At 43.7% G+C, this 16122-nt stretch overlaps 1 protein-coding gene across 2 annotated transcripts in view; it reads right to left on the bottom strand.

Moving 5' to 3' along the window:
• Positions 1–5825: 5825 nt before the first annotated feature.
• The window catches only part of MPZL1 (myelin protein zero like 1), a 45156-nt gene continuing 34859 nt past the window's right edge, over positions 5826–16122 (bottom strand). For both annotated transcript variants that reach the window (XM_039521573.1, XM_039521583.1), the window contains exons 5-6: positions 12593–12698; positions 5826–7171 (exon numbers count right to left, since the gene is read on the bottom strand). In XM_039521573.1, the coding sequence (XP_039377507.1) occupies positions 7070–7171; positions 12593–12698 (208 nt within the window). In that variant the 3' untranslated portion in view covers positions 5826–7069. The remainder of the gene's footprint in view (positions 7172–12592; positions 12699–16122) is intronic.

Here is a 16122-nt window from a genome sequence, read left to right as displayed (position 1 = left end):
ACAAATGGCTGTCATTGCTTCAAACTGCTCTGATCTGCCCAGAAGACGCTATCCTGATAGGTAAAATTACATTGCTTCATAGATTCATAGCTTAAGGATTTCTTGCTTTCTTTCAGCGTCAATATACCTCTTGCCACAAAAACAGAGGCCTAAGAAATACTTGAGTGATTTGCTCTCCCTGCTGAAGGGATACAGCCTTGCTAGATCAAAAGTAGAGCTAATATTTTAAGTTATTTAGTGAGTCCAGTTTTGTGTACTGTCCCAGGTGGATTAACACCACATCCACAAGGGGCAGAGTCCCAAATGGAGAGCAGGCACATGCCTAGTTTTCGTAGATCCTAAGGGCAGATAGTGCTTTTATTAATACTGTCACAGTTCAAGGGACCTGTACTCCCTCTTTGTGGTACCCTAAGGGCTCCCGGCTCCTCAGCGGTCACCTCACAGGTAGAGAACTGCATCTCTCCACCCTCCTGACCAGATTTTTCCAGTCTGCAGTTCCCTGTCTACAGATATCCTCAGCAAGCCAAACTGCCTAAAAGAAACTACACACATGCTAAAAAGTTTACCAGAGATCACTCCAACTCCCAACCTCAAACTCGAGGAGGTGTCAGTCCTTCAAAACCCGTAACTGGGTTTCCCCCATAGTTACAAGTTCAGAACCATCTCAGATTCAGAACCAGAACCACCAGGAATAGTTCCATCTTTATACAGCTTGGGCTTTTGATCATGGCCTCATGTAACAAGTGATCAGCAGACAATGGCTCGCTCCTCAGGGCATAGCTTCAAAAGATTTTGCATTAACCAGAGGATGGGAATTAGTATTCACCTCCCGCTAGATATTCCCTAGGAAAAAGCACGTAACACTTTGTTACCACCCCGGCATAAACCATTCATTTAATACAATGGGCCTCAAGAAATTTAATTCAGCAAGGTCTCCCAAGGATATGGCAGGAAATTGCCATCTCCGTCACAAATCATTCTGGTCAGACCTTTAAGCAGACCAGTTGATCTGTTTTGCCAAGTGCAACAATTACTGTTTGTTCAGTGGCAGGTTAGGGAGAACATTTTCTCTTCCAACAGGAGGCCTTTGTCTAAAAGGATTGGTCTAGGTACTTTTCAAGACTGGTAAGAACAGCATTCTGCAAAGGCAGCTTCCTAGTGCGGTGAGCTAGTGGCACTGGGAACTGGAAGACTCGTCTCCTGGGTTCTTATTCTCAACTCTGTTGCTGAGTAGCCTTGGGCAAGCCTTTTTACCCTTTCCTGCAGTTCTTCTAGGTTGATAAGGGACATATCACTTACCTGCCTCACAGGGGAATTGTGCAGCTTAATATTTGTAAAACGTGCCAAGATCCCTTGGTGAAAGGTTCTCCAGCCATGCAATATTCGGATATCGGTGGCTTGTGTCAGATGAGTGGAAAATGTCATCTTTGTGTTGTCTCTAAGGTGCAAGTGAGGCTTCTGTAGTCAAGTCTCCCTCCCCATCCCATCCACAACCAGATACAACTTGTGCAACAGACCACAAGAGACAAATAATGGAAAAAAGTGTATTAAAATAGTCACAAGATTACAATAGAAAACATTAAAATCAGTCAAGAAAAATTAACAGTATGATTTTAGTATCCAAATCAAAAGAATCTGTCCAAGCAAAGCACAAAGCACAGTTGCTATCCCCGGCTCTCCACAGCCTTAACTTTATATAGTGAGGCCACGCAGTATACACCTGGCTCCCTCCCACAATAATTATACACCCATTTTATAGGTGTTCGTCCTGCTTCATCCACCCCCAAAACCAGGCAGAATACTGGTGCGCTATCCTCTTAGTGAGGAAGGGGCTTTCCTCCCCTGTTTGGGAAGATAATTTCCAAGTTAGAGGTCGGCAGGAACAAGAACCAAAAGCTCCTGTCTTCCTGCCCAAAGTGTCTCTAATATTCCATGTTGCAGCTGCTTTGGAGTTGGGGGGAAAACCAGACTGCACAGCATATTCACCCCAGAAGGCAGGAAACGTTATTCAACTTAAATTCCAGTTTTAGAAAGTGCAGAAATACCTTAAAAATAAAAGGGGTTGCTTGTGTTTGAGAGGGAGGAGGAGAGAAGCCTTAAAAAAAAAAAAAAAAAAAAAACCAAACAACAACACACAACGGAATAAAGTGTGAGCAAAGTAGTTTATGATTTAGGGATCTCCATCACTTAGTCCTGCCTCAGACCGGGGGCTGGATTTGATGACTTCTTGAGGGCCCTTCCAGCCCAACAGGTCTATGATTCGATGTATGATAAAGGCCACCAGAATGCAATGTGCCAAGACCTAGATGCTGGTATGACGGGAAAATGACTGTATCCCCAGCAATGTAGATACTTCCCCAGATCTTTGACCACAGATTCATTTTCAAGAGGGAAGCATACTCCTTGAACCCCCCCCCCACCACCACCACCACCATATACATAAGAGAAAAATCCTGGTGTTAAAGGTCCTAGACAGATACAAGAATAATGTAAACACCAAGCAAGGTTTAAAACAGGTTCCGAGGCAATTATATTAGAGATCATATGGTTCTTCACCCTACCACCTCAGTCCACTCTCTAGGGAAACGAAGCCTTTAAGTTTCGCACACACACACGAGTTACAAGACAGATGGTTATCCAAACAACTCTGGAATATTAAAAGAAATTAAAAACCTAATTCCAGTTTCTCTAATCATAAACTGAAATGTCAGTAGAACGCTACAAAACACAGAGCACTCCAGGTATAGACTGGGCCTTATGCACCAACAGAGAGCACTGCTACTGTGGGAAGGCTCTCAACATAACAGCTCCTCCAAGCACCACCTAAAATACCCTCGTCCTACCCCCTCAACCCTGGGTCATCTGCCCTGGAGAACTGCAGTCAAACACTGACCTATGCATGGAAAGGGGTGTTGGAGATAAGATGTGAAGAATACAGCTGCCAATTCATTCGCTAGACACCCGAGTTAGCAAGTAGCAACACCAGACCTCTGGATGCTGCACCTATATGCTAATTTGCAGCAGTCAACTAAGGGTTAAAAGTCCTCAATTGTTGAAACAGGATTTTGCTGCTTTGCCAGCTTTTCAGTTCTAGCAAGGAGCAGCAGCATGTTTTCTGAGGGGAAGACAAGCAAAACAGAAGTGATACCATCCAAGTCTTGCTCTCAAAAAAGGTGCCAGTTCCTGTAGCAGACAGAGCCAAGGCGGCAATCCCAAAAGGTATTTGTTTTTGTCTGCAGCGAGTACAAGGTCAGTTATAGTCAGGAGAACTCCTTCTCCCGACAAGTAGAAAACGTTATGTGGTACTGACTCTAGTTTCTGTGCTGTGACATATTATACGCCCTGAGCAGTAAAGACAAGATTTATGAAGAATTCACCATCCCGGATACAATGCAGTTCCCACAGAGCTCACCTCAGCTCGTTATCCAAGAGTTGCCTCCATTGTAACAGCCCTTGGGACAACACAGCTGTCTTAGGCTTGGTCTACACTTGGAGCATGTCTACAATATGGGTACTATAGCGGCACAGCTCCAGTGCCTTAGTGCAGATGCTTCCTACATTGACAGAAGACAAACTGCACCTACACCAGGAGTTAGGTTGGCTTAACTACAGCATTCAGGGTGATGAATTTTTCATACCTCTGATCAATGAAGTTAAGGTCAATCTAAATCTGAAGTGCAGACCAGGGCTTAAAAGTTAGGTCGACACAGCTATGTCAGTCAGGGATGCGAAAAACACCCACCCCCAACCAACAAAGCTAAACTGACATAATCCCCCCAAAGAGACAGCTACATTGACATATTAATGCTTTCATCGTTCAGAGAGGTGATGTTTCTACACCAGCAGAAAAACCCCTTCTATCAGCACAGGCTGTGCCTCCACAATAGGGTCATGCTGGCATAGCTCTGCTGTAGCTATGCTGGTATAGTCTCCATAGTGTAGACAAGCCCTGAATATTTGACTGCAGTACAGAAAGGGGTGGTGGGGAGGAGAAGAATGCAGCCAATTCATTCAATTTCACAGCTTCCAAAATGGGCTAATAAAGTGGTTCTCAAACTTTTGTACTGGTGACCCCTTTCACACAGCAAGCCTCTGAGTGTGACATCCCCCCCCCCTTTATAAATTAAAAACACTTTTATATGTTTAACACCATTATAAACGCTGGAAGCAAAGCGGGGTTTGGGATGGAGACTGACAGCTCACAACCCCCCATGTAATAACCTTGTGACCCCCAGTATGAGAACCCCTCTGCTAATATGATCAGACCATAGTCTGGGATTTCACTATAGCTTCATTCAGGGTATGTCTACACTTTAATCATTACAGTGGCACAACTGCATCTGCACTGCTGTAGCGCTTCAGTATAAACACTAGGTTCTCCCATCAGCACAGGTAATCCACCTCCCCAAGAAGTGGTAGCTAAGTCAGTGGAAGAATTCTGTCTACACCAAGGGTTGGGCCAGCATAGCTACATCTCTCGGGGTGTGTGGATTTTTCACACCCCTGAGAGATGTAGCTATGCCAAGGTAAATTCCTTTATAATTTTGATGGACAAGATCAACTCTTATTTTTAAGCATCTTTTTCAATTTTTATCAATTAAAATTTTCAAAATTGCCCACAATTATGGGTTTTAAGCTTTTTTTCAGTTTAAACTTCCACAGTTGTGGGAAATTGAGGGGTGAAAATTTAATGACAGTAGATGTTGAGATTTAAAAAGTTAAAGCATTATAACCATTAGCACACAAACTGTCAACATCCTATGTCAAAATATACAAAGTATATAGCCTTAAATCAAACCAATAAGTTCTCAAGCAGCATTTTTCTTACTTCGCCTACCTCTAAATTTCAATTATTGATGGACATATTTATGCGTCAGTTTGTGCGTGTACAGTGAAATCAACGTTTATGGACATTTACCAATAAAAATCTAATCCTTCCAAGCCTAGTCACACAGTATTAACTGCTAGCCTCATCCCCATTTCAGTTTTTACACCTGTTTTACCCTGACAAGGGATTCTGCTTATCCCTGAGCTGTGCTACAAGCCTGGTTTCTCCTACTTAGCACTAGGCATTCATCAGAAGTAGTCCTACACAGCACAAACCTCAACAGGGCCAGAGATGGACAAGTGCAGCAAACCTGGAGGAATTTTAAAAGCCCTTTAAATTTTGCATTTCCTTTTAACTGACAAAGACCTGGGTTAGTGGCAGGGAATCAAGAGGAAACTCTGCATGCTCCATTGGCTAAAAGTATAGGGTTAAAACTGATCAGGTCTCTGGTCTGATCTCATTAGCCACAAGGCAATCATGAACTCCTCTGAACTGAGTAAAACCTGAAGACAGCTCACTCAGTCAGAATCAATCCACTTCCATTAACACAGGTTACTGTTCCTGATAAACAAGCTTCAAAGTTAAGACAAATCAAGGGAAAGTAAGTTCAAAATAGTTTCAGTCCCATATTGCATCAAGTCTTTCTGGCTACAGCTTTAAGACAGCTACATCATAGAAGCCATCTACTTGAGCCATGGAATGTTGGTTACGTTCCCATAAATGCAAAAGACGTCCCTAGTCAGGCTCAGACAAGATCTCAGATCATGATGCCTGCAGTTCACTACACACAAGAGGCAGCTTGTTTCCTTCCAGAAGGACTCAATGAACCTTTGGAAATATAAGCAAGTGTTCATAAAGATACAAGGGAAGAACAAAGAGGATCTAAAACCTTGAAATGAATCTCTCCAGTGTGGGTCTAGCTCACATGCCTGCAACTAGACTAAACAGGTCACAGGGTAGATTCCCACAAGAGTAAGCTAGCCATAATGTCAGTAATACAGGTGGGGCTGCATGCTTTCTGCATTATTCAATTTTTCCTGTTCTAGCAGATCACAGGAGATGGGACTTTAGTAAGAGTCAGTGACAGTGGAACCAAGGATGGCCCTGTCCTCTTATAGCAGCAGGCTTGTGATGGTCCCATTCATCACGCTTCTCCCCCTTACTCTAAACTAGCTTCAGGGAAAGACAGTATAGGCAGATTATTGCAAGTAAAGTTTTATCACTTTTCCTTTTCCACAAAGTGCAATGTCATCTCTCTCCAGAAGGGCCCCTGCTTCCTGCTACAAGTGGACAAACAACCCAGCAGGTTTCACTGGAAGCAGGTTGTCCCAGGGAAGGGCACATCAGGATCTAACTGAAGCAAGTTACCCAGATAGGAAGCTTCCTAGATGCCCCCTTCGCTTACTTAGGAAAAGTTGGGTTTTATTTTCACTGCACAAACCCCACTGGGCCACAGTCCCTGTGTTCTAAGGGACTGGCTTTAAGCTCTAACAATATATGGGCTCAATACAGGAGTAACTATATGAAATTCTATGGCCTGTGATATACAGGAGGTCAGATTAGATGAGCTAATAATGGTCCCTTCTGGCCGTAAAAATCTATTAATCTATGAGCAATGTCACCATTATATAAATGTAAAGTTCTCATACATTTAAAGGGGTGAAGGGTAGACATTTCAAATGGCTAAAATTTACCAGATCCTTTATAACTTAGCTCTTCCTTCTCCCATGCAGATGGGGAGGGTTTTTCTGAGCAAAGAGGTCTAATTGTATAAGATGAGGTGGCAGTCAATTTGTATAGATTGGAGAAGAGGAAGTATCCTATAGAAACTACCTTCCTCATATCCATCCCTTCAAAAAAGGAAAACCCTGTTGAAAAACGATCAGGTAAATCTAGAATCCCGTAGCACCTCCTCGTTTCTCCATTAATGATTGAGACAAAAAAATACTTTAAAGTTGCCATGTTATGTATTTTCACTTTTTCTCCCCTTATCCTAGATACAAAAAAAGAATATTGGCCATTTATAAGCAGAATTCTTACTGCATCTCAACATGCAACACTGGTCTCACTTCTGTACGATTAAATAGACTATTTACACACAACACACATATAACTCTCTGTATTCACATGCATTGGTCCTAGTCTAGGCATCAAAGGCCACATGTGAGTTCTCTGGGTCACATTTGATTCAAGCCATTCCAGTTTGAATTTTTGTTTTGCTTTGGATACGGTGAGATCTCCTCAGTTCTTCCGAATGTCAGCATAAACCACGGATTCCGACTTGTTAATCTTGTCACTGTGTCGCCCACCGGAGTGATCTAATTGCGCATAAATGACTGGGCCCTGAGGACAGAGGAAAAAAAACAGAATCAGTGCTTTTAAGAATGGGTTGCACTTCCCTCTCCTCGCTGCAGGGCCTCCTGTGGGAATACAGGGACAGCAAATGCACTGTCCCTGATAGCTAATGGAACCCCAAAGCAAGTGGACTGAGCCTTTACCTATACAAGAAATCTGGTGTGTCACCTTACTTGCAACCCCAGTGCACCATGCAGCACAAGGGCTCATTTTAACTAGATTGGCCGGCGTGTGAAGAATGCAAGGAAGGATCCACAGTTCTGAAATGTATCAGAGTTTCCTCAACAGACACAGAAAGCTATGAAGATATGTAGCTCAGTCAGATGCAAGCTAGGGCTTAATTTTTTTAAGCATCATACTGTGCTACAGATTGTCATTAAGTGATAGAATTCATTTTATGCACTATAACTGCAGACCTTCAAATCCTCAAGTAGATCCGTTCCTCAAGTAGAGTGAATGAGTTCTAACCTGCAGCCACAGTGTAATATGATGTAGTCACTATTCACCAGCTAAGTAAGCAACCGGATCAATCCTATGATATAGTGACAAGGACCACTTAGATGCTGCAGCTAGCGATGACTCAGTAGTTGGTGCACCTCCCTCAGTACTGACCCAGTGCCCTAGCTTGGTTTTAAAACAGAAGATCTAACCGGGGGGTCATCAAGGCTCCCTTGGCACTGAGAAGCAATATCAGACCTGGTGCAGGTCCTCAAATTGTGTTCTGGCCAAAACATCTCATCTCATTCTCTTGGAGTTTTAAATAGATTTAGTATTCTCCATGACCTAACCTGTTCTGCTAAACTACTATCATGTTCAGATAGCTGCATTTCAGTGATCAATGAAGGAATCCTCATATGCAGTTTGTGGTTCACACCAAAGAACATGACAGACGCTGCCAACCAATTTTGTTTCAGTGCCTCAGAGGGCAGCAATGCACATGAGGCTTCAGAACAGAGGACCCATAGGTTCACCACCAATACCTGTGCTCCCTGAAACGCAACCTGCAGGAATATGAAGTGCAGAGTGGGATGGGACTGGAGTGCTCCATATCCCAAACGCAGGTATCTGAGAAGCAGGCGAAAGGGTGGGAAATTGATTTCAGCAAAACGACAACTTCTCAGTTGCAGTGCTAGGATATTGCACTCTCTCAGTGAGTTAGATACAAGCAGGGGCATCATTTCAGAAAATTTAAAGGGGAAGGGAGGGACGTTGTATCAGCATAAAAACATGATATGTGATTATATTATATCCTACAAAGTTGGGGGAGGGGGCAAAAAGTGGAGCAGACACACGCATGGAAAGCTGGGGGAGCAAACAAAGGTGTGGGGATGAAACTGCCCCCCTTACCTGATAGCAAACAATGCCCCTGGATACAAGGCTGAGGATGGTGAAGCCACCTGAGAAGTGGTCTCAGCACAACCGAGTCTGCACAATCAGAGTGCATCTATGCTACAGTGACTCTACCAGCCACGCTACATGACCACAGCTACATAGGCATAACCCCATTGTGTAGACAAAGCCTAAACCAACTGAAGAGGTTGTTCTGTGTAGAAACACCGCCCGCTTGAATTATGGTAGCTATTCGACAGAAGCATCTACACCAGGGGCAGGTCAGCACAGCTATGTCAGTCAGGGGGTGGATTTTTCACATCTCGACTCACTTAGCTATGTCAACCTCACTTTTAAGCACAGACCATACCCCAGTCACACTTATAGTCCTTATGAGAACTGAGAGGAAGTGACTGACTTTGCCCCATTGGGAAAAAAAATTTACATCACTAAAAGTGGTTCTAAAACCAAGATATTTCCAGGTCTCTACACCAGCTCATTTCCTTTCGTCAGTTTGACTGACTTTCTCAGCTTCCCTGATCTCTCTGGATGAAAGAGGCCTTCACATACCCACTATGGTTCCCTTTCTTTCCTGGAAGGATGTGTTTCAAATGTGATTGTGTTGAATCAGACACTCCTACAATCGACTCTCCAATAGAGTAATTAGAAGCAAGGTGTGAGAAAAGTCTGGGGCCTCTGAGAGAGACGTGCTATCAAAACCAGCTCTTGCGTGCTTCTGCTCAGCAGCTCTTCAACAACTACTGCTTCCAAAATACTCTCTCTGTTAAAAGAGGAACTGGAGGTTATAAACTACTTCTGGGGGAAATATTTACCAAACTAAGCTAAAAGCCTCCTAGGAAAAAGGGGAGGCAAAAGAGAGGTAACAGCGAAAGTAAGGCTGATGCCCTCCAGAGACGCATAGGTACTGGAAAGATATAGCTGCCACATACATATACATTACTAAACAGGAAACTGGGAGGAAGAAGGGGAAGAATTCCAAGGGAGATGGTCTAAAGGTTTTTAAAATAAAAAGCTGTCAATATACATCAATTGAATTCATTGGACTGAACAGTAGGCACTGGTAGTTCCTGGCTATTAGTTGTGATGCTATGTCAAGATACTGTCACTACTTACAGTAAGAATGCAGGAGTGCCTCACAAATTAATGCACCCATACAGAAAGTGCCAAATGACCCGAGAATTTGTACTTTAGGAGTGAGAAACAGCTCCTTTGCCCCTTAGATACAATTTGGGTATGTGATTGTGAAGCACAGATGGTTACACACCAATATACTGTAAAGATATCCCACCTATTCAGATCACTGCCAACTGTCTGATCAGATCATAAGCTACTAATAGACTTCTCCACCATCTGTTGCAGTGCAATGAAGTTTGAGAACTCCTGGTCTAAGGGCTTGTCTATACAGGACAATTGACTGGAATAGCTATTGCAGAATAGATTTCCCCATGGACACACTGATTCTGGAATAAACTCATCCACATGAGGAAGCTATTCCAGAACTGCTATTCTGCTTTAAATTCACACCTTATCTTATTCCGGAATAAATTTCCTGTGTACAAAAGCCAGGGCAGGGAGGACACCAAAAATCAAGAACAGCCAACACCTTTTAACCAACATGTTTTGAAACACTTAGCACAGATATCTTTAAAAACACATTGGCATTTTGTTTGCCTAGATTAAGAGGTCTGAGTTAGCTGCTAACCCTTTCTCTAGTTGTTCACACAGATTAGTATCTTTTAGCTCCATTTAACCAGTCAAGGTTAACCCTAGAGGCAAGCCTAGGTTGACCACAATTGGAAAACATGTTTTAAAATATGTTAAATTCTGTCTACACTAGGTGCTAACACATTTTAAGCTCCACTTAATGGGTTAACTATTGATTTTAAGAATACCTTTTCTCCTAGTCTAGACAAGCTTTTCTTGCTTCATCTCTCTCAAATCATGCTCCTCCCACCACTTTGCTTACCCCAACTCAAACCAATAACCTCATGCTTCCTGCCTACCTCCTTGCTCAGGGCAGCCCAACATTACTATAAATCTGAAATATTTAATTTTGACTCTAGCTGAAAGGAAAGTTTTATCTTCATTCATCTGTTCTAGGAAGCAGCCAAAAAAAATATCTATTAATGGATAAACTCCATCCAAAGGGAATACAAAGTGATTTTACAAAATTAAGAAACCGTTCTGAAAACAAGTATGCTCCCTTCCCAAATCACTTACAAAGTCCTCCAGCTAACACCATGGCTAAAATTCAAAGTCACCAGAAATACAAATCTATAAAACCACCTAATCTTCCTTTTCAGAATGTCACCCTGTGGCTTTTCATACATGTAGATTGTAAACTCAATGGGCCAGGGACTTTGCCTTCATTCTGCTCTATGAAGTGCTTAGCAAGTTTGGCACTATTAACATAAAAGATTTCATACAGTACATTTAGAGTGTTCATACAGATCACTCATTTCGATTATTAGGTCTCATTTCTTCAATCAGCTCCAGTCAGACATCTAGTTGTGCATTACAAGGACCTTGTCTACACTACAGGTTACTTCGGTATAACTTATATCAGTCACGTGTATGACTAATCCACACCCTTGAGCAACATAAGTTACACCAACCTAAGCACCAGTGTAGACAGCACGATGCCGGTGGGAGGGCTTCTCCTGCTGATATAGCTACCGCCTCTTGAGAAGGCAGGAGTTGGCTTACAGCATCTTCACCAGAAGTGCTGTAGTGGAGATGTAGCAAGGAGCCCTGAACATTCTTGCCAACTCACACCCATATTTATATATAGTGTCCCTGTTCGAGAGGTTTCTAGGCTTTCTACTAGATTTTTCCCATACCTCATGAAGGCACTTTTCATTTTCTGTGGAATGATTGTCTAGGTCAGTATTAGATTCTGCCTTCAATTGTTGAGTGGAACCATAGAGGTTCAAAGCCCCAGGAGGGTGAAATGAAGTGGTAGAAGTCCACAAGGTTGAATGAATGCACAGGAGCCAAAGGCATCACACTCACAGGCAGACTGTTACTGTTTTGTGTTTCAATTGCATTGACTCACTCTTTCAAACACAGGCCTATTCATCACGGAGGCTATATCTACGCTACAGCTGGGAGGCGCAACTCTGGAAGATGTATATGCTAGCTCTGCTTGAGCGGACACACTAAAAAGGCAGTGTGGCTGCAACAGTGTGGACAGCAGCTCAGGCTAGCTGCAAGAGTACAATCCTGTCCAAGATCCTAGGTACTTATTCAAGCAGCTACCCCAAGCCGTTGCCCATGCTGCCGTAGGCTCGTTACTATTTTTAAAGCACTAGCTTAAGCAGAGCTAGCACATATACATCTACCTAAGCTGGGAACTACACCTCCCAGCTACTGTGTAGACACAGTCTTAGGGTGCATCTGCACTAGGAAAAAGAGGTGTGTTCTTACCTCATGTTAGTTAACATGCGCTAACTGACATGAGGTAAAATGCTACTGAAAATAATGTAGTTTTCACATGTAAGAAGATCTTTATTTCAACCTGGGGGGCATGGATCGGCATTCACCTCACACTCCCTGTCAGTACCTGGCCCAAGCCAGGGAAGCTAACAATCCAACCAACAGACCAAATTCAGTGATGAATCCTGGTCACTTGTCACCTTAGCGTACACTAAGACAACGGTGACCACCTCAATCTGCTAACAGAAGTGAAGGCAGCAAACTGCCTTGTCTTCAATAGGGTTTTACCTCATGTCAGTTACCATGTTAACGAACAAATCTTTTTCCCATAGAGAGCACAAGGCCAAAAGGGATATACACCTCATTGTCAGTTCATTAACGGCTAGGTTGAATCCTTGCTTTTTGGAAATGCTAAAGCTAGGAAGTATAGTTCACAAACTCCAACTACAGCTTTACACCCAATCCCATACAGAGCAGATCCCTTTTCCTCCCAGCTGCTTGAGTACATGGAACAACACAGCCAGCTAATTCACCTCTCCCACCCCACCTTCATCCTCTCCACAGCATGGATCCACCTCTCCCACACCCTGGGAGGTCCCTGCATTGGAGAGTACTGAAATTTACCTGGTGCAATCTGGTGGGCACGTGGTTTACCAAACCCTCTGTGTCGGAGGGTGACTTCCGTGGAGCCTGCTTAACCGGCGACATCAAGCTCTCAGAGGTACTGCAGCTGACGAGGTGGCAGAGCAGAATTTGCAGGACAACATTCAAGAGACAAACAAAAAACAGGAACAAAAAACAAAAGCGAGTGATGGCAGGATGAAGTGGCAGGCTATGCCAAAGTAAAAGTGATCACAATGGGTATTGAGACCAGTTCCCACCTTCTCCCTGCCTACCCAGTCACTCGTACACTTGTCCTCATACATATCACAGCTATTCTCCTCTACCTAATAAAGCCAGAGTAAGCCATAAGAACCTGGGAATTTGCTTTCTTGTCCTATATTTGAGGCATCAGAGAACATCCAGGTGTGAATACAAACTACTTTCTAACTGTGCATAGGCTAACTAACCCCTGCCTCAGCCCACATGAGTGAGGAATTCACCATTACTACATTAACAAGAGTGGCAGGAATCACCAGCTCTTCCATGCTGCATAGGTGGCTGCCATACGTCTCCTGGTTAATTCTTTTGTATTTGACTTGTCTGGGATTCTAGACTAATTCAATCTCTTGTTCTCTGGATGCCAGTTCCTGTAGTGGCGATCATAGTAGTCACAAGTGACAGACTGGCTGGGTCATTATTGCAGCCCCTTGTACTTCTAACAGGACAGATCAAAGACATTTCACTCAGCAACTCTGGGAACAGTTTTGGGGAAGAGGCTGACAGCTCTAAAGTTAGTTCAGTTAGGTTTGCTTTTCTACCTGCTCCTTTCAATCTCCATAGACGAGACTGGGGAGAGAAAGTAGAAGGAAACATTCATATATCTGGGATGGACCTGGGACTAAGGAGACCAAAATGAGCAATGGTCCTTTAAAATTTCCTTAGGCAACCCCTGGTCCCAGCAGCAGTCTATACCTCTGAACACCTGCCTCACCCTTCTCCTCTTACCCAAGCATACACTACAGAAACATGCCACCTCTTCCTATACACAAAACAAATATAGGAACTCCCTTTAACACCACTTTTCTATCCACTAATTAACCCCTCTCTCCCCCATAATGCCCCACCTCTTACACATGCAGCAAACACAAACACATGAATAATGACAATGACATTGAGCAGAATGCAACTCCTCACAGACCAACCTTTTTGTTATCCAAAGGGTTAATCAAACCTTTAGAGAGCCAGCATCTCAGACACATGACAGTAAAAAGGGGACTACTAGAAAAAGGGACCTGGAGACCCAGCAGTGAGGAGCTTCTACTCTGGCTGAAATTGACTGAGCAGCCCTTTAAATGGCTAAAATGGGTTACAGTAGATTTCTGGGGCTGACTGTGTATTCCTACAAGTCTGTATTGTACCTAAAGGTCACAATGGAATTTTAAGAAGTTTGTGCACCTAGAGATCATGGTGATGGGTACTTTAGAAATCTATCATTATTGTCACAAAGAGGAATAGGCACTGGGAATTTAGAAGTTTTATTCCCACAGGGAAGAACTCTGAATGGTCTATGTTCTAGTCCATTGATGAGTTCACTACTAGAAGAGAGTGAGGTACACGGATTAGGATAAGTAGCATTCCCACCCCAATTAGACAGAAGACAATGAATCCCAAGCTCCCAATGAAATGTGCCATCCCCTTGCCAACAGTCTGTAACAGGACAATCCAGCACAAGTCACAATGGAGTTATGTTAGCACAGAGCTAGCTGGTTAGTCAGCAAGGGAAGAGGAAATGTGTACACATACACACAGGTATTAACAGCAACCACCAATGTGATTAGTTACCATGGTGTCTAGTGGGACTGGAAGAGGAGACCCAGCCCTGTTACATTCCCAATCTGGCGTCTATATCAGGATCTCTGTAAGGAGATGAAGATAAGCAGGATCCGATCCCAGCACATCAAGGCACAAAGGAAAAAAAAACCAAAGTCAGAGTAAGAATGGAGGTTTTGGCATTGCCATGCAGGGGTTCTCAACACTACCCAAATGCCCCCTCCCTACTTTAGCTCAAGACAGAACCATTATCCCAATCTGTGCATTACACTGCCATATATTGGGTTAATTTCACTTAAAAATTAGTCCATGAACCTTGGTAGTGATATTAACAGCAATCACAGTACATCTGGCCCTCCCCTTAACCAACACATGCAGGGCTGGTTATGGTCAGTGAAAGCAGTATTAAGTTTAAAAGATGACTTTGCTGGAAGGCGACCTATAATAGTTAAATCTATTAGAATTTACAGTGCACAAATATTACTGATCCAACCCTGGCACCCGCACTGGCATCCGTCACCTGGAAAACACTAGAGTGAAACAACCTGAAGCAAGGCATTTGACTCCTGATATAAGCACCTTTGATGCGTGTCAGTGCATGCTTCCTTTAGTTATGGGGAAAACACAAACCAAAAGAAAGCCAGGCTTTCCACACTGAACTCTGAGCACACACAGCTGACTTCACTTCACTCAGTCTTACCATTGGACTCTAATGAACCCATTTTCTCCAAAGTCTCCAGCTGGGAACAGGTTGGGGTGGGGATGAGCTCTTTAGACACTGTCACCATTCAAATTAATTGCACCTCTGACCCCGATGGTCTCCTTGAGGGTATGCAACTTAGGTCTCAGGCCTGTAGGTGTTGCCTCTCAGAGCAGAATCCCTTGAGTCTCTCACTACAGACTGGAGTCATTGGCGGCAGACTCCTACAAGTCACTGTGATCACCTCAGTAGGTCTGACTTCTGTTCAGCACCTGATGTTCTGTTCTCTCAGGGGCAGTGTTAGGGTTATCCAGTGACCAGCCAGCTTTCAGAAAGCAACTTACTATCTATTTAGAACAAAAGTATTTGAGAGAAAACATCTTAAACAACTTGTATACATACCTAACTTAGTAGGTGGCCACCCATCTTCCACATGGGAGACCAACCCTGGGAGGTCTAATACACTTCAGGTCCTCCTGCAGGGCCTGTTTGTTGGCCACAGTCTCATGCCAGTCAGTTCCCAGATAGGGTCTCTCACCATAGGCCAGAGCTGTTATTTTATACAGTTTCAAGTCCTTTGTCTGCTAAGGCCTATGTGCAGTTGTTTGGGGTGTAAACCCATCAGCATGAACACTGTATGCCCCAAACAAGTTGGCTGTGTGACTTCCTCCCTCTGAAGACTCAGCCACAGAGTTAACTCTTAAGGTTGACATGCAGACAACCTTTCCAGGACTGCACTGGGCCTCTGCAGACAGACTAGGCAATTCCAGAAACATGAGCCAGTTTGTTACTGCTTTTCACCATTCACCCAGGGGTCCCTCTGAGGTGGCCTCCCACCCAGTACAGCTGGACCTCTCTCTAGGCCTGATCCCCAGTTTCTGAGCCCACTGCATCCCTGTTAAGCTAATGAATATGCAGACAGCCTGGGTTTGACAGGAAACTTATTTTCCAGCTGCGGTCCCCATACCTGCTCCCCTAATTTGGGTTGCAACCTCAGCATAGTTCATAGCCCCTTTTCAAC

Source organism: Mauremys reevesii, linkage group 1, assembly GCF_016161935.1.
Source record: "Mauremys reevesii isolate NIE-2019 linkage group 1, ASM1616193v1, whole genome shotgun sequence".
NCBI lineage: Eukaryota > Metazoa > Chordata > Testudines > Geoemydidae > Mauremys > Mauremys reevesii.
This window is presented reverse-complemented; position numbering and strand designations above follow the sequence as displayed.